The sequence below is a fragment of the Danio aesculapii genome, chromosome 9 (assembly GCF_903798145.1).
Source record: "Danio aesculapii chromosome 9, fDanAes4.1, whole genome shotgun sequence".
Classification (NCBI taxonomy): Eukaryota; Metazoa; Chordata; class Actinopteri; order Cypriniformes; family Danionidae; genus Danio; species Danio aesculapii.
This window is the reverse complement of record NC_079443.1, coordinates 55,418,056-55,441,959: the sequence shown is the minus strand read 5'-3', so window position 1 is coordinate 55,441,959 and position 23,904 is coordinate 55,418,056. Positions and strand designations below refer to the sequence as shown.

The window sequence follows — 23,904 nt, the reverse complement described above, 5'->3', positions numbered from 1 at the left end:
CTCAACTTCACTACTGTCAACTGCACTACCGTCAACTCCGCCACTGTCAACTGCACTACCGTCAACTTCGCTACCGTCAACTGCACTACCGTCAACTCCGCCACTGTCAACTGCACTACCGTCAACTTCGCTACCGTCAACTGCACTACCGTCAACTCCGCTATTGTCACCTCCACAAGTTAACTCTGTTATCTTCAACTCCACTAGTTACTGTCAACTCCGCTACCATCAACTCCGCTACCCTCAACTCCGCTACCCTCAACTCCGCTACCCTCAACTCCGCTACCCTCAACTCCGCTACCCTCAACTCCGCTACCCTCAACTCCGCTACCCTCAACTCCGCTACCCTCAACTCCGCTACCCTCAACTCCGCTACCCTCAACTCCGCTACCCTCAACTCCACTACCCTCAAATCCATTACAGTCAAGTCCAAAACCGTCAACTGCACTACCCTCATCTCCATTACAGTCAACTCTGCTACCGTCAACCGTCAACTCCACTTCCGTCACCTCCACAAGTCAACTTTTATCTTCAACTCCACAAGTCACCTCCGCAACCCAGTTACTGTCAACTCCGCTACGTGAACTCCTCAACTCGGCTACAGTCAACTCCGCTATCATCAACTGCACTACCATCAACTCCACTTCCCTCAAATACAATAGTCAACTCTGCTACTGTCAACCGTCAACTCCTCTACCATCAACTCCATTAGTAAACTCCGCTTCCGTCACCTCCACAAGTCAACTATTTTATCTTCAACTCCACTAGTCACCTCAGCAACCCAGTTAGTCAACTCTGCTACAGTCAACTCCTCAACTCCACTACTGTCAACTGCACCTCCATCAACTCAACTACCGTCGACTGCGCTACCGTCGACTGCGCTACCGTCGACTCCGCTACCGTCGACTCCGCTACCGTCGACTCCGCTACCGTCGACTCCGCTACCGTCGACTCCGCTACCGTCGACTCCGCTACCGTCGACTGCGCTACCGTCGACTCCGCTACCGTCGACTCCGCTACCGTCGACTCCGCTACCGTCGACTCCGCTACCGTCGACTCCGCTACCGTCGACTCCGCTACCGTCGACTCCGCTACCGTCGACTCCGCTACCGTCGACTCCGCTACCGTCGACTCCGCTACCGTCGACTCCGCTACCGTCGACTCCGCTACCGTCGACTCCGCTACCGTCGACTCCGCTACCGTCGACTCCGCTACCGTCGACTCCGCTACCGTCGACTCCGCTACCGTCGACTCCGCTACCGTCAACTCCACAAGTCAACTCTGTTATCTTCAACTCCACTGGTCACCTCCACAACCCAGTTACTGTCAACTCCGCTACCCTCAACTCCACTACAGTTAACTCCGCTATCGTCAACTCCACCACCATCAACTCCTCAACTCAATTACAGTAAACTCTGTTCCCATCACAGAACACACACGGGTGCATGCACACACACATGCACACTCACAGACACCCTTCGCTACAGTCAACTCCGCTACAGTCACCTCCACAACTCAGTTAGTCAACTATGTTACCTTCAACTCCACTAGTCAACTCCACAACCCAGTTACTGTAAACTCCACTACCGTCAACTCTGCTACTGTCAACTCCATTACTGTCAACTTCATTACAGTCCACTCCTCAACTCTGCTACCACTAATTCTGTTACTGTCATCAACTCTTACTGGTTTAAAATGTTTAATAAAAAGTTAAGCTACATTTATTAACAGAATTAAATGTTCCCAATTACATTTAAGCATTCTGCATTATTTTACATTAATAATGGACATTCTGACAGTGGAGCAGAAGTAAAGAAGAAACCCAAAAAGAGCAGCTTCACTGCTGGCCTAAACAGAAGAAACTACAAGGCTGAAATTGCGTCTCAAAAGGGAAGATGCTTAATGAAAACTACGGCTGCACAAGATATCACACAATTACCATAGTAGATAGTAGTACAATCTTTAACTCCGCCTCCACAATAGCTGTTGCTGTGCTTCTGGCTGGAGCCCAAAGCTGAACCCAGAGCTAAAAAATAAACACTAATGGGCGGAGTCGAGACGAGAGAGGAAAAGGACATCAGCCAATCAGAGTCAGAATATCTGCATATCAGGTTTACACTCACTCGGTGTTTAAATGACCTTTTAAAGTGATTTTTGCACCTTGACATGATATTTAGCCTGAAACAGAATTAAATCGATCTAAAAATATCTTTAACCTGTTTATTTTAACATCATTAAATAAATAAATAAATGATTAAAGAACAGCTAGCAAAACAGCACTTTTTTAGGGAAATGTTATCTTAAGAAATATCATTATCTCTATAATTACCATCATGGCACATTTCCTCAGTATGGCACAGGCCTAGATGTGTGTGTGTGTGTGTGTGTGTGTGTGTGTGTGTGTGTGTGTGTGTGTGTGTGTGTGTGTGTGTGTGTGTGTGTGTGTGTATATTTAGCATGAATACAGCAGTATGATATGAGCTGACCTTTGCCCTCCTCCTCAGCTGTGCTCCTACCCAGAATCTCCTCTGTAGTTTCCTTCCGACAGCAGATCTTGAAGAACTCGGTGAGAAATTCTCCTGAGGACAGAGAACACACCATCACACACACACCATCACACACACACACACACACCATCACACTCATCAGACACCATCACACTCACCAACGCACTCCAAGACACACAATCACCCTCCATCAGATACCAGCAGACACCATCACACACCATCAGACACCATCACACACACCAATGCACTCCCTTACACCAACACACTACATCACACACACACACACACACACCGACTCTCTTACCCAGCAGACACTGCGGGTTCTCTGCTGTACGCACCCGGACAGACCAGTGCGGAGCCTGAAGAGGATCCAGATCACTGCACAACAACACAAAACAGAGCAGATGAAGAGCTGGAGCGAGCTCACACACTTACACGAGACCCAGAGCAAGCTCACACACATTAGTACACTTACAGTTGTGTGTGTGTGTGTGTGTGTGTGTGTGTTTATGTTTATGTTTGTGTGTATGAGTATAGGTGTGTATGTATGCATGTATGTGTGTGATTATGCATGGACATACATACATACATATATATATATATATATATACACACACACACACACACATATTTATATATGTATGTGTGTGTGTGTTTGTGTGTTGGATTGCTCCGCTGTGGGCTCGAGCACCCTCCACAGTGTGAATGTTTGCTCTTCTACTTCAAAAGCATTTGAAAAACTCTTTCCGCACTTCAGAAGCAGGAGTTCATCAGCACACACACACACACACACACACACACACACAGCACCTGAAAACAGCACAGAGTGTTAATGTGATGCTCCGGCTCAGCGCGCAGCGTTTCATCACCAAGCTAAAAGGCGTAAAATAATGCGGCGCGAATCAATTTAGCTGGCGTTGCGTTCGCGAGCGTGTTTCCTCCTCTGAGCTGTGAAGAATTATTACGGCTAACAGGTTCTCCAGCAGGTGACGAAACACACATCTAACACTGACATCAGCTGGAGCCGTTCTGGAGCTTCATCAATATTCATCAGTGCTCACTCCTATAAAAAAAGCCATTCGAGCGCTCGTCTATTTCCATCCAAACACCACCATTATTAACACGCTCTGCAGAAATACTCACGAGTAAACATCGTTATCCACAACAATGCCCTCGGTCAGGTTCGGCCACGTCGCCGCCAGGTGAAGCTCGCTGAAAAACACAGATCTCAGTTACTGTACTGGACACTGCAGTCATTAACACACACATGCAGCTATTTAAATATAATGCACTGAGGTCTTTAGGGCTGAGAGATGATGTACAGACGTGAACAAAGGTGTTCATTTTCTGATTCAGGTTTTATTTTTCCCCATTTATTTATGCTTCTGAATTGCAGTATAGTGAAGAAGTGTGTGTTCTGCACGTGTGTAATAGTGTTCAGTGCTATATAGTGTGTGTTGGTGTTGTATATTACGCTACAGAAACCTTGTAATAAACATTTTCTGCTATTCTACAGACTCATTCCTCTAGATATTATTAATTATACATTATATTAATATTTTAAAGCACTAAAATGTCAGTAAAAGTCACTTTGTTAAACTGTAGATCTGACTTCAACATCAGAAGTGGACAGAGCAGAGATCAACATCCCATAATGCAATTCACCACCGCTAATAAACACAAAATACACGAAACCGTTCATTAACAGAGCCGTTTACAGTGTAGTATTCAGCTTAAAGAGTCATTTAAAGGCTTAACTAGGATGATTAGTGTAATTAGGCAAGTCATTGTATAACAGCGCTGTGGTGTATAGACAACTGAAGGAGGATAGTAATATTGACCAGAAAATAGTGTTGTTTTAAATGTGAACGCTGCTTTTATTAAAAGAAGACGTTAACCAGAGGGGAAAGCGTTACAGGAAATGCAGTGTAACTAACACTCTGCTAAACTTAACTTGGGAGATATTTTACAAAGAGAATAAACCCATTTCACACTAACACATGCATGTCAACTGTCTGTAAACATGCAAGCGTGTGTAGTTGTATTTAGCTAGACAAATCATTTCAAAAATCTATTATTGGTGTAGTTTTCCATCCTAAAGGCTAGCATTAACTACCATTAATGTATAAATGGCACTCTGATATCCATAACTCCATCACACATATGTATAATTACAGTATGTCAAAGCCACGACTGCAGTGCAGAAAACAGGCCAGAGCTGCAGATACTGACAAACACATTTCTAAAACTCATTTCCGATCACAGCTTGCCAACAACACAAGGAGACGTACGTTTGAGCTTTAATGACACTGGGTTCAGATTTACTCAGTGTTAGTAATCTTCAATCAATGAGAAACACTCTTTTACTAGATGCTTATGGTGTAGAATTATATAATATAATAATAATAATACTTTACTCCTTAACAGATTATTATAAAACCACCAAGAGGCAGTTCACCTGAAAACAATGACATTTACTCACTATTCACTCTGTAAATTAGACATTTGTTACATATATATATATATAACCTTTAGAGAATCATCTTCTGTATGCCACATGAACAGAAAAATGCCACAAAACTAATCATTGCAGAAAAATGCCTTTTCAGAATGAGTTGAAAAGCATCTCGTTCTTCATCCGAGAGGCTGGTTTAAGTGTTTTTAATGTAACTCGTGTGTGTATGCGCTGAAGACGTGAGGAGTTTGAGCACAGCGCCACCTACTGGACAACAAACACACCAAAAAATTGAAGAATCCCGCTCAAACTGTTCAGAAAGCAGTCATTTAACCCTAACAAATGCTAATTTCAGTCCTCTACTGTAACTAAAGCAGCTATACTGTAATCCCAATCACAAATATACATCACTTCATTAAAGATAGTCTGGTGGGAAATGAGCTGAACACTTTAACTGAGATCATCAAGTCTATAGCTTATCAATGAAACAAAAGCTTAACATGAGCTTAACATGGTGTCAGAAACACAGCTTAAAGGGTCAGTTCACACACAATTTAAACCTACAATAATTGACTCACCTTTCACCTGTTCAAAACCTGTGCGAGTTTCTTTCTTCTATAGAACACAAATTAATACCTGCTGAAGACTCATTGACTGCTACTATGGAAGTCAATAACTGCGTCTCAAACCGCATACTTATGCACTACTCTACGCCATTTTGTAGTATAAATAGTGCACTCACACTGAAAACTCTAATAATAATAAGAGCACTTTAATCACCCGGATGATGCACTCATACAGCCGGTAACATGAAGTGTGGAATGATGGACACGTCACACACTCAACGACCGCAGGTTTGCTCAGGTAGCGAAAGGGGCGGAGCTATCGGGCACACATGTTGGATAACTTTATTTATTTTGGATGGTGAGAGCAAAATTCTCCTATGAGAGTGGTTATAGCGCCTCCTGATGGTGAATGCGGTTATACCCATGGCAGGTATTATTTGATAGTTTGGTCATTTATTTCACTGATTTGGCGACCGTCAAACATCATCAGGGAAACGGTTTGAATTCCTGCTTAGTAAAAAAACATTAGTGCTCCATTTGGGACGACACTACATACATATACTGTGCTGTTGAGTGTGTGAGTGCATAAGGACATGAGTGCATGAGTGTATAGTGTGCCATTTGAGACGCAGCTAATGGGTGCCAGCAACCAACATTCTTCAAAATGTCTTCTTTTGTGTTCAACAGAAGAAAGAAACTGATGAAAGTCTAAAACAATGAGGGAGAATAAATGAAATAAAAAAGTAAACAAAAGGGATAGTTTGCCCTAAAATAAAGATTTAGTCAATATTTACTCTCCTTCAAGAGGTTTTAAATGAGTTTCCTTCTGCTTTTAAACACAAATGGAGATATTTTGAAGAATGCTGAAAATGACTTTAATTGTAAGAAAAACAAACAAACAAACAAACAAACAGGTTTTTCAGCATTCTTCAAAATATCTCCATTTGCGTTAAAAAGGAGGAGGAAACTCATAAAGGTTTGAAACAAGTAAAAGGTGAGTAACTGATGATGGAAATATCCGATTTGGCTGAACTGTGCCTTTAAATGATATACAGTAATTTTAAAAGGCTTTATTTAACATAATTCCTAGATTTAAAAAAAACAAGCCGATTAAATAACCACTATTCTATAGACAGAATAAATTTACTGCATGTGAGCAAGTCCAAATGCATCACTTTAATAATTAATACTAATTATGGCAACAACGACAGCATTAGTGTGGAAAAACTCATCAAGGGGTCAGTTCACCAAAAAATGCAAATAAACTCTCCCATTAGTTTCTTTATTCTGTTGATCACAAAATAAGATATTTTGAAGAATGTTGAAAAGCGGTAACCATTGACTTTCATAATAGGAAAAGTAAATGCTATGGAAGTCAATGGTTACCGCTTTCTTCAAAACATCATTCAAAATATCTTCCTTTGTGTTCAACAAAAGAAAGAAAGGAAAGAAAAGGAAGGTTTGAAACAGGTATAGTGTGGATAAATGATGACAGAGATGTGATTTTCTGGTGAAGTGTGCTAGAACTGCTGTGCTTTTCTGCGTATGTGTGCTGCGGTGTTGATCCAGATTATAATCCGCTTCCTCAGACTCAGTTTGTGGATTAAACATTCATTAGCGGCGTGACCTTTGAGCAGAAACGCACCTGATGGGATCTTCACACGCTCCGAAAGGAAGTTTGCCAAACTCCACACCGCCCACCTCTCCGGCGAGAAGAGCATCAAAGTCTGAACACACACACAAACACAGATACACACACACATTAACACACACACACACACATACATAAACACACACACACTTTCATTTCATATTAACTTTGACTTTCATTTTAGCTTCTGATTAAAGTAATATAGAGCGGTGAAATTAATCAAGTGTGGATATAGGTGGAATATTATCATCTGCCTGTGTAAACATCTCCTGCTCCGCTTAATACAGAGGTAAACACACACACACACAGCGCTGAGCGAACGCAATATTGACTGAGATGTTGAGCTCATGTGACTCCATGGCAACAGTCTGAGCTTCAGCAGAGAATCCAATAAAAGCCACAGAAATACAGTAATAACAGCACAAGCGGACTTATCTCTAATGAAACTCTCCACAGCTGAGTGCTGAAATATACATAGAGCTGAGCATGACTGAGTCTCACAGATCCCTCTGTTACAGTAATTTTCTCTACAGGATGCTTTACAGGAATACACTCACCGGCCACTTTATTAGGTACACCTGTCCAACTGCTCGTTAATGCACATTTCTAATCAGCCAATCACATGGCAGCAGCTCAATGCATTTAGGCATGTAGACATGGTCAAGATGATCTGCTGCAGGTCAAAGCGAGCATCAGAATGGGGAAGAAAGGGGATTTAAGAGACTTTGAACGTGGCATGGTTGTTGGTGTTGGCAGGCTGGTCTGAGTATTTCAGAAACTGCTGATCTACTGGGATTTTCACGCACAACCATCTCTAGGGTTTACAGAGAATGGTCCGACAAAGAGGAAATATCCAGTGAGCGGCAGTTCTGTGGGCTCAAATGCCTTGTTGATGCCAGAGGTCAGAGGAGAATGGCCAGACTGGTTCCAGTCATGGATGGCATCATGGATGTGCAGGCGACAAATCTGCAGTGTTGCTATCATGTCAATAATCTCTGAGGAATATTTCCAGTAGCTTGTTGAATCTCTGTCATGAAGGATTAAAGCAGTTCTGAAGGCAAAAGGATGCTAGTAAGGTGTACCTAATAAAGTGGCCGGAGAGTGTATATCTGTGCATATACGATAGAATAGTCAGCACCACAGATAAAACTGATCAACTAATCTGACAAAACAAACTGAAGATCACAGTACAAACATCACTACACACATTAATATGTTGGGGAAAATATTAAATACAATTTTAATAAACAGGAAAAGACAACAAAAGGAAATAAACACATATAGATTTTAGTAGATGGAGCTGTCTGGTCTTTCTATTCATAAAGATGTCCACTGACCTTATTTTATTGAATATAACTGATAAATAAAACTCTTTAGTTCAATGCACCAAAATATTCGGACTAGAATCAGTGAGAAATATTGATTTTCAAAGGGCGTGTGCTCATCTGTGTATGAGAGAGGGGAATATTGCAGATATTATTATCATTATTATTGCACTGCTTAACCTTAATTACTGTTGCACTGTAAAAATGCTTTTCTTATTCAGTTTGTCTCGTTTCTAGACCTAATATCTCAACATCCTTAAATCAAGAAGCATTTTCTAGACAAGTTTTGTTTTCAGAAATACATTTGTTTATGTATTTTTTCAAAGTTATTAGCCTATTTTAAACAGTTATACTGCAGTGTGTGTGTGTGTGTGTGTGTGTGTGTGTGTGTGTGTGTGTGTGTGTGTGTGTGGGTCGGACACACACCTGGAGGCTGCTGAGGCCATGAGCACTGCTGCCAGTCCTGCAGAACATACGTGAAGCGGATGGAGATGTTGATGGGGGGCAGTGGAGTGAGCGGACAGCCCTGATACACACACACACACACACACACACACACACACACACACACAATATGATAATAAAATAATATTAAATGTAATAATATTAAATGAGCAAATCTCAATCTTTGAGCGTGTGTGTGTGTGCTACACTTACGATCTTGTTCTTGAAGATGTCCAGCAGGCCGGACAGGTGGTTGTATTGGCTGGGGACTCTGCGCAGGTGCACCATCTCGAAGTCTGAGCGGACCCCGGGCCCCTGACACTCGCCACTGTACATCTTCCTGTGCTTCTGCTGGATCTGCACAAACAGTGGCACCTGGCTGCATGCACACACACACACACACACACACACACACACACACATTCAATTCCCCTTTATTTCTCCAGCGCTTTCAGTGTAGATTATCTCAGAGCAGCTGAGCATAGATGTTCTAGTAAACTGAAACTGTGTCAGTGCAGTTTCCAGAGTTGATCAGCCGCGGTGTATAAAGATGCTCTTGAACAATAATTAATAAAGTCCCCATGAAATCAAATCTAATCAAAGTGATGTTGTTAGCTCGCATTGCTAGTGTTGTGGTGAACAATTCATCTGTGCACGTCATTAAGAACAAAAAATGTACTTCCTGTTTGTTTTTAGATAAGGTCTGTCTGAGGTATCTAACATATCTAACCACGCCCCTCCAGCTGTCAGCGCTATGACAACAAACAGAAATGGTGAGGAGGAGGAGTCTGTTAGGTTGTATTAACTCTCCTCAAACTCTTTTCCTCACCTTTCTGAATGACACGCCTACTTTACTACATCCAATCAGCTCGCAGTAGAAAAAACAAGCCACGCCCACCGTTTTCTGAATTAATATTCCGTTTCTTTAGGAACTGCGTCATAATATGAATAAATAAATAATGGTTGCAGCTTTTGGTTCATGCGGACTATAAGAAAAGCACTACAAATGTGAATGTTAGGTCAACTAAACAATATTATAAGGACTAAAAGATATTTAATCATCACCTCAAACATGCTTAAATAGCAAAGCGATTCCCTTTGTGTTATATATACATTATTTTTGCTCAAATTTCTTGTGGAGTGAGAAATAAAATCAGTATTTCTGATATATTTAGAGCTGCCGGCAGCCTGTTTTACAATATTTCTGAATGAAAGGATAAATGTGACAGAAGTGTGACTTATCTTTATTTACAGATGAAAAATTCATACTGATACTATATTAAAACGGTATTACTCAGCGTGGCTGTGGCGTCATCGAAAGAAACTCTCAACTGTACAGCCAGCACTAAGCTTATATACACTGTACAGACAGTGATTCATGTAGGTGGGGACAGTCTAAAACAAAGCATGCAAATTAAGAGTCAGCATGATAACCTGCATATAGGTGATAACCTGCCCAGCTACTGGCCAGAGGAGTTAATCAACAATAGGGGTTTCTTCTACCTGAAAGTATCACCTGAAGACAAAGACAGAGAACACTGTGCAAATGATGTTCTGGAGACAGAAACCGTCTGACCAGTTGACCAAAACAGAAAACAATAGACACAGCCGTGCTGTGAAACTGACAATGTGCATTACTTTGGAGACAGTCAGGGCTCAGGAAACCCAGACATTTGAAGGTCTGTCACACCCTAAAACAACTTTACAGTTATATATAGATAATATACGGTTATATTCACACAGTATCATATCGTGCTGAAGACAACATTAGTCGCTCTCCTGTGAAACTGTTTTCTGAATACATAACTCACGCTAAACAGAGCAAGCTAAATCTTCACAGCATTTCCTATATTTTTATTCTGGCTGGAATAAAAGCAGTTAAAGCTCAATAGTATTATCTCCTTGAGCAATATTAGTGTTGGATTGTCTCCAGAATAAACCACTGTTATATAATGACTTGCCTAATTACCCTAACTTGACCCTAATTACCCTAGTGAAGCCTTTAAATGTGACTTTAAGCTGAATACTAGTGTCTTGAAGAATATCTAGTCTAATATTATGTGCTGTCATTATGATGAAGAGAAAATAAATCAGTTATTAGAGATGAGTTATTAACACTATTATGATTAGAGATGTGTTGAACAAAATCAGCACTTGGAAAATACTCAAAAAACGTTCACAGGAGGGCTAATAATCGTGTCTTCAATTGCTCGTAATCTTGTACTGCACTAGATGTTTTTTCAAATATTATAAATGTCTTCTACACTGAAAACACATCTGCCATTGTGACAGTGAAAACACGTCTTCATAGCTATATGTGTGTGTAGATTTATACATGTGTGTATGCATTCATCCATATGTGTGTGTGTGTGTGTGTGTATATATATATAGAGAGAGAGAGAGAGAGAGAGAGAGAGAGAGATAGAGATAGAGAGAGAGAGAGGTACATATATAGCATAGTTATTGGTTATTATTAATTTGTTTATTCTGCTCAAAGTTTATTTACAACTTTAAGTGTAATCATTCATTTAATTAAAATACAGTATGAGCTGTTAATAATCTGTGAAATGTTACAGTGATTTAATATAAGTGTTCTCTGAAAACTGAGTTTATTCCTGTGATTTAAATCAGGATTTTCCACATCATTACTCCAGCATTCAGTGTATTCACACATCCAGCAGAAATCATTCTAGATCTTCCAGAATTGTCTTTTTTGACATGAAGCGTTTAATTAAAGCGACTTACAACTTTAATGTAAACTAATACTCATCAAAACTGTGCGTTCTGTACTATATCACGCATGAATGAGTGCAGTCAGCAGTGTGTGTTTCTGATGAACACATGAGGCTACAGCAGGTGAACAGCGCCTCCTGGTGTATAAACAGCAGCAGTACAGCTCTACTGAGGGAATATGAGGTTTAAGAATCATATTTCACTTCCAAACGATGTATATTGGTCATCATTCCAACACACACAGAGCAAAGCTCATCCCTCTGCGCCTCAGACTCATCTCACTGTGTGAAAAGCCTCACCTCACTACAGATTAATGAAGCTGTCTATCCCATAATGCTCTGGTGGTCACGGCAACACTCCGCATGCCACGGCCTCTGATCTGCTGTTGACGGGGAAACTGACGGTGTGTGTGTGTGTGTGTGTGTGTGTGTGTGTGTTGCACAGAGACTCTCATGACTGTCTGTGAATGCAGAAACTCCAGCACCCGTCCTTATGCAGAATAAACTCAGTCGATCTACTTTTCCTCCATCCTAAAACTATGCAGTATTATTGGTGAAGACATTGTGCATACTGTTGAGTGTGTAACAGAAGAGTAGACGAGCTTCGGGACAAACTGCTTCCTCATTATAATGGAGCGTTCTGTTGCTTAGTTACGGCACCTGTCAATCATCTGATATCATTGATGTTTATTGATCTACAATACTGCAGATTCAGCATCAACAGCAGGTCAATCTGACACACAGGAGTGTTTCACACACACACACACACACACACACACACAGACAGATCTCCTCAGTGTTTGGAGAATTCTGCATTCAGCAGTTATCATCAATATAATACACAAAATGTGAGAGTGTGTGTGTGTGTGCGTGTGTGTGTGCGTGTGTGTGTGTGTGTGTGTGTGTGGGGTTAATCACTTGTCTGGGTTCGCCAGAACGATAGACACTGAAGTGTGTGTGTTTGTGTTGTGTGCTTGTTTTGTATGTTGTGTGTATGTTTGTGTTGTGTGTATATGTTGTATGATTGGGTGTTGGGTTTGTTGTGTGTGTAATGGTGATGTGTGTATGTTTGTGTAGTGTGTGTTGTTTGTGTGTATATTTGAGTGTTTGTATCAAGGTTATTATAGTTAACTGAAACGAACGTTAAAACAAAAACTAAAACGTAAAATAATTGTGGTTAACTGAAATAAAAATAAAAACGAGAGAGAGCTGAAACTGTATTGTGTTCATACAAAACTAACTGAAACTAACTAAAATTATAGCGGAAACCTCCTTCGTTTTCATCTTTGTAAAGTATTTAACACATCATCTTACTGTGAGCCTTTTAGAAGTAAATCTATTTACTCCGCGCTGCAGGTGTCTGACCCGTACGGCACCTCAGAGTCTGTACTCCTGCTGCCATTGGCCAGAGCAAGCTGGTCCTTCTCCAGTCAGTCCTCTCATGTTGCTTCCGCCACAAAAACAATGAGTGGACATGACAGCAGCACGATGACAGCATTACATACAGAGACTTAAGACTATTACTTATTTGTGCCCAATAGTGGGTTTAATCTCTGTATCGCGATCGCGAATGAATCTTTTTAACCGGATCTTCTAAGTGAACCGGTTGAAGTAGTTCACTAAAGCTGAATCATTTGAAACGATTCGCGTCTCCAGTAAGCACTCTTATCCACAAACTACTTACTTTTTAACAAGCCTAACACCCCTCTCTAACTCTAAATAATCCAATATATACTCTTATTCAGTTATTAGAACTGTAACGTTACTCTAAGATCAGATTTGAGAAGCGGTGAACCGATAATACTGCGCATGCGTGATTCAGTGAACTGAGCACAAACAGTACAGGACAGCCTGCTGTGACTGAACTAAACTTCAACAACAGCAGCGCGGGTAAACCGAGGGCTTACTGAGAGGATCTGGTGAAGTTTATTTCATAACAGAAAGTCCTAATGGTGTTTAAATAGGGGAATCATGCTTCAGTCGGGTTGTGGAACTTTACTGTAAGACATTTCAGATCATGCTGATCTTTTAATTGACTGAAATTACTATTGCTGACTGCATAATGTTGGTGTGTTAGGTGCTAATAATATCTGCGTTAAATATCTGAACTTCCCATCACTACTGTGTATCTAACCTCAGAATCAGCCTTCACACATATTGAACTTAAGGCTGCTGTCATGTGGGCTGCTGTATTTGAGTTTGAGGATGTGTAGATGGTAGTGGGAGATGATAGTGTTCATGTGTCCTCTCAATACAGGTTTCAGAAAATGTATGGCTGAGTTTATATTATACAATATTTATCCTGTAGATTTTGAATCCTGCACCTAACAAATATCCTCATTTAGAAAAAAACTAAAACTGAAACTAATAAAAACTAAACTAAAACTGAGTCATTTCAAAATATAGAAACTAATAAACACTAGTAAATCTGTCTCTAAAACTGATTAAAACTCACTGAACATGTTTGTTTTTGTGTGTCTCACCAGCCAGTCTTGGCCAGAGCGATGGAAACAGAGGTGTGTTGTTGTGTGTGTTTGTATTGTGTGTATGTTGTATGTTTGTGTTGTTTGTTTATATATGTGTGTGTGTGTGTGTGTTCTCTCACCAGCCAGTGTGATGACCCAGAGGTCTTGTTTGTCTGTTGTATGTTTTGTTGTGTCTATATGTTTGTTTTTGTATATGTGTGTGTGTGTGTGTGTGTGTTCTCTTACCAGCCGGTGTTGGCCAGAGCGATGGACACAGAGCTCAGCAGAAGGCTGCACTTGGACTCACTGATGATGGCTTCACAGTTTGCTCCGGGAGAAATCACCACAAACTCACGCACACCGAACCTACAACACACACACACACACACACACACACACACGCACACACACACACACACACACACACACACACACACACACAGACACACAGACACACAGACACCAGCAACAGTAGCAGGTGGTCCAGAATGTTCAGGCGCACAGTAAATCTATCTACTCTTCATAGTACACACTGCCAGTACAGCACAGGTTGTGTGGCCGTTTGTCATTGAAATGCAGATTTGAGCTATATTTAGCAGATTCTGGACTATATAGCAGCACATCCGAGTACTCCATGCATACAGAAGATGTGCACACTATACACAGCACACATACTGGACACAGCACAAAGAGGAGGAGGAGTGTGACAGTGGCATTTATAACACAGCCACAGTCCCCTGTATTGTTTCTAAATGAATCAGATGTACTAGATGAATCATTTAAGTCAGTGATTCAATGATTTGTTGATAAAGAGTAGGTGCGTTAGACTTCATGCAGCGCTGCGCAGATTGATCGAAGTCTGTCTTAAAGCAGTGCATGCTGGTTAGAAATGTTGTCCGGATTGACGCCGCACAGACACCACGTGACGGTCACATGTGGCATCAAAGTACCGCGACAGTGCTCTGAGATCAGATGACTGATTCAGCCGCTGCAGCATCTGAAGAGCGACTGCAGGAGCTGTGATGACGACACTGATAATACACGATTGGCTGAGTTCACTGCATGACAACAACTTCCAATTTACAAATTTCAAAACAAACAATTCACTTTTCATACCTCTCTATCTTGTACACATCATGCTTATTAAAAGACCACAGATATTTTACTGCAGTAATCATGTTCTGTTAAATAATTTTGTTTATAAATAAATGAGCTGTTCTCAATGAATAATTTGAGCTAGTGATCCATTCAAACAGTCACTTGCACTGTTTCTCAATGAATCAGATGTTCTGAGTGAATCATTTGAGTCAGTAATTTAGTAACCCGTTCATAAATACAGTCACTTGCATCGTTTCTAAATGAATGAATGGCTCTGAATGAATCATTCGAGTCAGTGATCCACTCATAAACACAATTGGAGTACATGAAGCACTGCTGCCTGCAGCCGGTGATCAACAAGATTAGCCAAGCGCAGGCGGAGTTGAAAACACAGCCGTCAGGCCGAACACTTCGGGGCTCAAAGTTGCGTCAGTCATGATGACCAATCACATGGCGTGATGATTTATTTATTTATTGCAATAACAAGAAAAGATTTACAGAACTAATAAATCTGAATACAGTCTCTACACACTAGAGTTCATTAAACAATAAGGGAATTATGAATTAAAAGTAGCCTGTATAATAAAAAGGAAATAAATATCCACGAAAAGGGTTATTTTAGATAATAAAAGCATCTTTAAAAAAGCACTTTAATCTAAAAAGATTGAACAAGAGGACCAAAATAAGTGAGCTACACTTTAAGAAGAAATTTCCCAGAAAGAGCAGGTACATCAATGTCACTTTTAACATTTCTGCATAAACGGCCTGACAGCAAATCCAATAGTTTAGGATCATATATTCTTATATTTAATCAAATATTTTTTTTTACCTAATATAAGAAACCTTTATAGGGGTGTCAGGATCAATGATGATAATTATTTTATTACAAGTCTGTAAGACGTATTTGACTTAATATTTAGGCTATTTACTAAAATATATCATTTAAAGCGTTTATAAAGCTGAATACAGTAGTCTGAATATAAAAAAAGACCAAATAAACCAATGCAAACAATCTAGTCACTATGAACAAATTATTTAACAGAACATGATTACTGCAGTAAAATATCTGTAGTCTTTTAATAAGCATGATATATACAAGATCGAGATGGTATAAAAAGTTCATTGTTTGTTTTGAAATTTGTGAGTGGGAATTTGTCCAATAATAAACCTGAAACACACGTGGTTGTTGTCATGCGGTGAACTCACCCAATCGCGTTATATCAGTGTCGCTGGAGCCAGCTGTGTGTGTTTTTATTGACCCATGAGTAGCCCAGACATTATTGTATGCCTCTACTTTACTCTAGTATGATGTCAGACGAAATTAACCTAAAGATTCATGAGCAAATACATCAAACAGCATCACATGTGAATGAATCTTCTCACCATCTGACCAGGCAGTGTGCGCGCGGAGGAAAGTCATTGTTGATGCACAGCAGGTCCTGCATGGCCAGCGGATACGCATCTGAAACACAACACACCACTGTACAATACAACGCTTCAGCATCGACATCACAGATCATTCGCATCCGCAGGACATGCAACACTGAGTTTGCATTAGCATTCATCATGTGCATGTGGCCTGCGCGTGTATAGTGATTTTAAAAGCATTCAGCAATTGAATTATCTTCAGAAATCGACTAAACCCTGTTTATTTCAACAGTTTCTTTCTATTGTATTTATCTTTGTAGCTGAGGACAGGAGGTCAGAGGTCACGCATACCTTCCTCCAGCTCGTCGCGGCCGTCATTCTCCGCAGACTCCTGCTTCAGATAGTGATGTGTGATGGAGAACTTGAAATCTGCAAAGCTGATCTCCTGGCTGTTCTCCTCCCAGGTGCCGCTGGTGTACTCGCCCTGTGGAGGAGCACACGTTTGCATTTTATTAAATGTTTGATGTAATCTCAACTAAACATGAAGAGGGTGGGGCATATAGTGCCCCTCCCCTTTCAGAACAATAGCCAATAGCGCATTGCTTTTATGCCAGCTCTGCCAGTGAGAGTGTGAGAGCTCAAGCGCATCAAATAAACAGCCAATGAGAAGAAGGGGGCGGGGCATATCAGACACCAGAGAGTATTTGAAACTGAAATGAGAAACTGGAGTATGAGGTGATGACGAAAGATCTATGATGCATTGAGGAGGAAGAGACACACTGCAAACTTTGAATGTTTATATCAGGTTTATATATTCTAAATGTAAGTTTTGTCTCTGCTTTGGAGACACTGTATTGCAGATATCCTTAGACTAACAGCTAAAAAAAATATTTTCATTTCACAGGGACTTCATTCCTAAACATTCAAACCACATGAAAAAAAACAATCATAACACCAACCTCCCTTATGGCCATTCCTAGAGTATGAGATCAGACGTCATCCTGTCAATCAGACTATGTATCTACTGTAAGAATGAATAACTTTATAATATCCAACTTAATCTTAACCGCCAATCCTTCAAAGTGACAGCAGACTCTTTGTGTAGAACTCAGTGGCCATTTGAGCGTTTCCATCATGTGATTTGTGTTTGAATGGCAGAGGCAGGATGTCATGAGGTCAGAGAGTACCTCACATTCATTTCACACAAATTACAAAACCAGAGAACTTTTGTTTTCAAGTGAAGTTGGTTCACTTAAAAGTAGAGATTTCCAGCTTTATGTGGATAAACACTACCTGACAGAAGTCTCATCTTGATCCCAGTTGTAAGAGCTACAAATAATAACGTGACTTCTAGTTGATCATGTGTAAAAGTGTCAGAAGGTGGATTTCTCTGCTGAATCATCTGTTGATCTGCATCCCAATCATCACGAATACTGCAGAAGACCTACTGGAACCAGCATGGAGCAAAGATTCTCAAAGAAATCAGTCAAGTTTGGTGAAGGAGACATCATGGTTGGGGGTTTCATCATTCAGTATGGGGGTGTGCGAGAGATCTCCAGAGTGGATGATCAACATCAACAGCCTGAGGTATCAAGACATCTGTGCTGCCCATTACATTACAAACCACAGGAGAGGGACAATTCTCCAGCAGGATAGCGCTCCTTCTCATACTTCAGCCTCCTGAAAGCAAAGGAGATGCTCCAGGATTGGCCAGCCCAGTCACCAGACATGAACATTATTGAGCACGTCTGGGGTAAGATGAAGGAGGAGGTGTTGAAGATGAACACAAAGAGTCTTGATGAACTCTGGGAGTCCTGCAAGAAGGCTTTCTTCACCATTCCAGATGACTTTATTAATCAGTGATTTGAGTCATGTCAGAGATGTATGGATGCAGTCCTCCAAGCTCATGATGGAGTCAGACACAATATTCATTCTGTTTCCACTGCAGCATGAGCACATATTCTATACTGGACATTATTGAAGGTTCAGTGAGCAGACTTTAGTCTAAGCAGAGTCAGACCTTACTGTCCTAATCAAATCAGTCAACATCAAGACATGATCAGATTATATTGTGCTCAAATAAGCCTCATCTAGAGGCCTTTACCTTTCATAGAAGACACTTCTGATACACAATCATCAACTAGAAGTCCAGTTATTATCTGCTGTTCCTAAAACTTGGGTAGGCGATGAGACTTTTATTTACTGTTCCTAAAACTTGTATAGGCGACGAGACTTTTGTCAGGCAGTGTATTTGTAGTGTATAGAAGGCAGGGCTTCCTCCACTACAGCGGCCATTTATCCACATTCAAATCTACACGAGCAAGATGTCTTGTGTATTCTATAGTGTTTGGTGTTAACATGACCATGGGTAATGACCTTCTCCAGTGGTTTACCAACACGGCAGCCAATCAGCTTCCAATCATTGAGCACCTCCTCCACTCTGGTGATGAATCTATGGAGATGAATAATATAATAATAATAATTATTATTATTAATATATAGAGGTGGACGAGGACAAAAAAAAAAAACAGAACAAATAAGCAATGCACATATTTATATGTGTACATTATATTACATTATAGATGAACCAATATCACACAAAAAACATCAGATTCAGCATCAGGAACACTGTAATGTACCAACACAATAAAAGTTGTTTTGTGTACATTATGTTATATTATATTATAACCAATATCAACAAGAAAACAATCAGGAACACACTGTAACTATAATACAAAAAAGCTTGTAATAATAAAAGCTTGTTGAATTACTAAAAAAACTACATCAGTAAAAAAAAAAGAACAAATAAGCAATGCACCGTCTATTATATCATATTATATTATATTATATTATATTATAACCAACAGCACAAAAACCACAGTGTTTCAGCATCAGGACAAAGTATAAGACAATAAAACACACACAAACATGTCATGCACAACACACAAAACACACATCAGGTTTTAAGTTATTTAAATATGCAGATGATATGGCACTTGTTGGCCGGTTGACTAAAACAGGAACAGAAGGAGATACCTGGTACTATTGTCATATACATTTGCTTCAAAACTGGTGTCAATGGAGTTCACTGGAGATACGTTTTAATAAAACCAAGGAGATGACAATTAGCAGAAATAAACTGGCTCTTAGTCAAGGGGTGAAACCTCTGGTCAGACAGTCGGATGTTTTAAATATTTAGCAACATTTATTGACAGTGGATTGACATTTACTGCAAATTCAGAGTGATTTTAAAAAAGCAATGCAGAGATCATATCTCATTAGGAGGTTACAACAATATCTCATTAGGAGGTGTGAGTCAAGATGTTCTGGAGATGGGATACAAGAACTTGGTTGAAAGTGTCGTGAGTTTTAACATGATTCCTAAATGTTGCCAATTAAGGAAAAGCAAAAACTGTGTTGAGTAGTAAAAATTGCCAGAGCAAATGTATGTAAAGCACAAAGACAAACAAATGAAATTTATTCAATGAGAATTAAACAGTAAACTCACGTCATTACTGAAGATTGTTCCCATCTCTTAAATATAAAATTTCAGCTCTTGCCATCAAAAAGACGATTTAGGCAAGCTGAAGTTAAGAAAATGTGTATCAAATGTGTATTAGAATCTTAAACACTGGGTTCTAGGTATGTAAAGGGTTTTAAATTGAGTTTTAATGTGATGACATTGACTATATTTGTGTTGCTTGTCTTTTCTGTGAAGTGAAGCCAAAGATAAATTTCCACTTGTGGACAATAAAGAAAGCAAAGTAAGATCATACGCAACATAATGCGCACACTAATAAACACACACATCACACAATGCAGACAACACATCACACACAGCTCACGCAACATGCAACACACTAAAATAACACAACACACACAATAACACGATAAAAGCTTGTTGAAATATTTCACCAGTAAAAACACAGAATAAGCTAAATTTACAGATTATTTGAAAATTAAAATGACAAGGAAAGCCAGAAACAATGCAGAATGCATGCTGATATTTGTCTTTACAATCAATAAACGTGATTATAATGGAAGTCAATGGGGCAAAAACCGCATCAACATCACCAAAGGGGAGTCAATCTGAATACACCTCGGTGTGTGTATGTGAGTTCATGTATTGATAATAACACTGATGTGTGCTGTGAAATCACACAGGTGTACTAAAATCAGCTTCTGCTTCACGGAGTGAGACTAAACATGCAGCGACAACACAGAGGGAGGGAAGAGTGTTTTGTGTCTGAGTTTATATATATATGTAAGTGTGTGTGTGTGTGTGCGTGTGTGTGTGTGTGTGTGTGTGTGTGTGTGTGTGTGCGTGTGTGTGTTTTCGTACCTCTCCCACTCGGACGCGGTGGTGAAATCCGTGATCTCAAACACTTCAGACTCGGGCTGAAACAGAAAACCGCGACAGGTGACAGTCAGACCAGAGAATACAGCAGATGTGTGTCACAATAACTGCACTTCTACAGGACACACGATAAAGATACAACATAAAGAAAATGATGATGAAGATGCGCGTTTACACACAAACTCACATCACTGTCAGCCGCCATCTTGGCTCTCTGTTTATTCCTGTCCTGATGCATTGTGGGAAATGACGTACTGCCGCTCTGACACGTCGGCCAGTGTGTTCAACTTTTTCATTTAAACAAACGTTTCCGCTTGAAATGGTGTTCAAATACACTAAAATAAAGGTTTTATACAGTAAAAAGGACTCTAAACCAATATTTTCGGTGGCTGATTTGATTTGTTTAGGTTACTCTTTCAGTCATTTGAGGTGGACATGAAATTCTTTATATTTAACAGATCGTTTCTGTTGCCAGCTTGATTATAAACATCAGAATTAAACGCGTTTCTGTTGCATAATTATCTATTACGAACCAGTTTCAGTCATAGTTTTTAGCTTTTTTAATTAATGAAGCTAGCTATAGTGTCAAATTCAGAATAATTATGATTATAACTTTAAAATGTTCATTATAAAAACATGTATAAAACATTTATCATTATAAAACAGTATATATTTTCTTTCAAACGTAAAACATAAATATAATTTCACGAATCATCCAAATCCCTTGACATTTCTCATGCTGCTAGTCATTTTGACATAATTTATATCTGCCTAAAGTTTTATTTGAACAAAATAAACTTCATTTTTCAATTAGTAACAACATATAAATATTATAAAGACCTTATATTTAATGTTTTATACATAGACTGTAAAATATAGGTTTTATATGAAAACTTTAAATGAGCCACCACGTGACTCCCTTTTCCCGCGCTGCTCTGCTCCGTTTAAAGGTTTTTTAATTATATTTACTGAAAATATTTTCAATAATGTTAGAAAATATAAATAATATATATTTTTAAAAATCTATTGGACAAAAACATTACACATATCCTAATTTACAAGAGAGTGAAACTTCAAGTGGTGTTATTATAACCTTACATTGCAGACGTGCAGATATTGTCCGCTCGTAGTAATAAAGAATAATCGATTTATCAGTGTTTGATGGGAGGAATTCCAGAATACACTCTCTGTCGCGTCGGACACACGCCTGCAGTAGCTTATGTTATCATAATTAATTTGAAATGAGCTGATATATTAAATGTAATGTATGATTCCTCCAGTCACAGAAGCGCGAACAGACTTTCTCCATTTCTTAAGTTTCTCCTGTCAGAGTGACGCTGTTGACGCGTTGCCATGGGGACACGAGGCTCATGTTCGCGCGCACTGCAACGGTCGCGCTCCCACGGGAGATCTTCATCATCATTGTCATCATCATCATCGTTATCTTCATCGTCTCAGCTATCTTCGTCTTCATCATGGAGCGGTATGAGGTGATCCGGCAGATCGGCCAAGGCGCATTCGGAAAGGCGCTGCTGGTCAAACGGAGACGCGGGGACGAGCAGCTCTACGTCATCAAGGAGATCAGCCTCACTCAGGTACAGTTTCACACACAAAACACAAATAAACGGTCAACATGCAGCCGGGTTATGGAGAAAGATGAGTCGAAGTCACTCTCAGCTGTCAAATTTACTCATAATAATACTGTATATTTAATATAATATAATATAATACTCAGAATAATAGCGATAATAACGTTCATAACCGCTGCTCAGCTGATAATGTTCCGGCAACGTTACAGTAACGTTTCCATTTAGTTATGCGGATGTTTTATGCTATTTTTGCGCAGAATTTTGTACAATATCTGCAGATTTGTGCGGGATGACGTTAGGAGTATACTAACCTAAAACGTAACACATTAAATTCAATAATAATAACTTTCTAACTTTGATTTAAGGTTTTCAATGCAAATTCAATTAGATCAACTTGTTAGGTAAACAAAGCAAGTCTCGTATAACACAAGCTATCTACTGAAAACAGAAAATATGACTTTACAAACTGAATTGTACATACACCGTATGAATTTCATATTAAAAAATCATAATTATTTGCACATTATTTAATAATATAACTGAAATTAAAATAAAAACTGAATAAATATAGAAAGACTATAAAAAGGAATCCTGACTGTTGACTAATATAAAGTACATAGCACTGTTGGAGAACAGTACCTCTGAAAGTAATGCATTACAGTATTGAGTTACTCCCCTAAACTTTTGCTTGACTTTTTCTGACCTGGCTGAGGCTTGATCTCCTTCAGAACCTGTAGGTTTCTTCTTCTTCTTTTAAATAAAGCAGCATTGAACAACACACAGTATAACTTTAATTTACGTTACGTTAAAAACACACACACACAAATGTAATAATGTAATCTTCCAGAACATGCATCTTAATTTAGATGAATATCTGTCGTCAACAGCTGTCCGCTCGGGATAAGGAGGCGTCCAGAAAAGAAGTGACTCTTCTGTCCAAAATGAAGCATCCGAACATTGTGGCGTTTCATGAATCATTTTACGGTCAGCATCCACATCGCATGCACTCACATGTGTCTAATACACGTGTGTTAATGTGTCTGTGATGGGAGTGTGTGTGTGTGTGTGTTCTCATCCAGACAGGAATCGCCTCTACATCCTGATGGAGTTCTGTGACTCAGGAGATATGATGAACAGAATCAAGATGCAGAGAGGAAAACCATTCAGTGAGGCACAGGTCACTCACACACTCACACACACACGCACGCACGCACGCACGCACGCACGCACGCACGCACGCACACACACACACACACACACACACAAAAAGACACATAAATCCAGACACACATACACAGACACAACAGACACACACAGCTCATCATCGATTCCTCTGTACATGTCATT

General features: G+C 39.8%; 2 protein-coding genes across 3 annotated transcripts in view; one reads left to right on the top strand and one right to left on the bottom strand.

The window, feature by feature from the left end:
* rab3gap1 (RAB3 GTPase activating protein subunit 1) overlaps window positions 1–21,241 on the bottom strand; it is a 58,425-nt gene extending 37,184 nt beyond the window's left edge. The window contains exons 1-12 of the mRNA XM_056466031.1: window positions 21,156–21,241; window positions 20,954–21,009; window positions 18,988–19,063; window positions 16,963–17,095; window positions 16,627–16,705; window positions 14,392–14,511; window positions 9,162–9,327; window positions 8,931–9,030; window positions 7,174–7,255; window positions 3,651–3,719; window positions 2,812–2,885; window positions 2,487–2,579 (exon numbers count right to left, since the gene is read on the bottom strand). Coding sequence (XP_056322006.1) covers window positions 2,487–2,579; window positions 2,812–2,885; window positions 3,651–3,719; window positions 7,174–7,255; window positions 8,931–9,030; window positions 9,162–9,327; window positions 14,392–14,511; window positions 16,627–16,705; window positions 16,963–17,095; window positions 18,988–19,063; window positions 20,954–21,009; window positions 21,156–21,206 — 1,099 coding nt within the window. The 5' untranslated portion in view covers window positions 21,207–21,241. The remainder of the gene's footprint in view (window positions 1–2,486; window positions 2,580–2,811; window positions 2,886–3,650; window positions 3,720–7,173; window positions 7,256–8,930; window positions 9,031–9,161; window positions 9,328–14,391; window positions 14,512–16,626; window positions 16,706–16,962; window positions 17,096–18,987; window positions 19,064–20,953; window positions 21,010–21,155) is intronic.
* Window positions 21,242–22,305: 1,064 nt separating this feature from the next.
* The window catches only part of LOC130234418 (serine/threonine-protein kinase Nek5), a 14,757-nt gene continuing 13,158 nt past the window's right edge, over window positions 22,306–23,904 (top strand). For both annotated transcript variants that reach the window (XM_056464617.1, XM_056464616.1), the window contains exons 1-3: window positions 22,306–22,563; window positions 23,445–23,541; window positions 23,637–23,734. In XM_056464617.1, coding sequence (XP_056320592.1) covers window positions 22,339–22,563; window positions 23,445–23,541; window positions 23,637–23,734 — 420 coding nt within the window. In that variant the 5' untranslated portion in view covers window positions 22,306–22,338. The remainder of the gene's footprint in view (window positions 22,564–23,444; window positions 23,542–23,636; window positions 23,735–23,904) is intronic.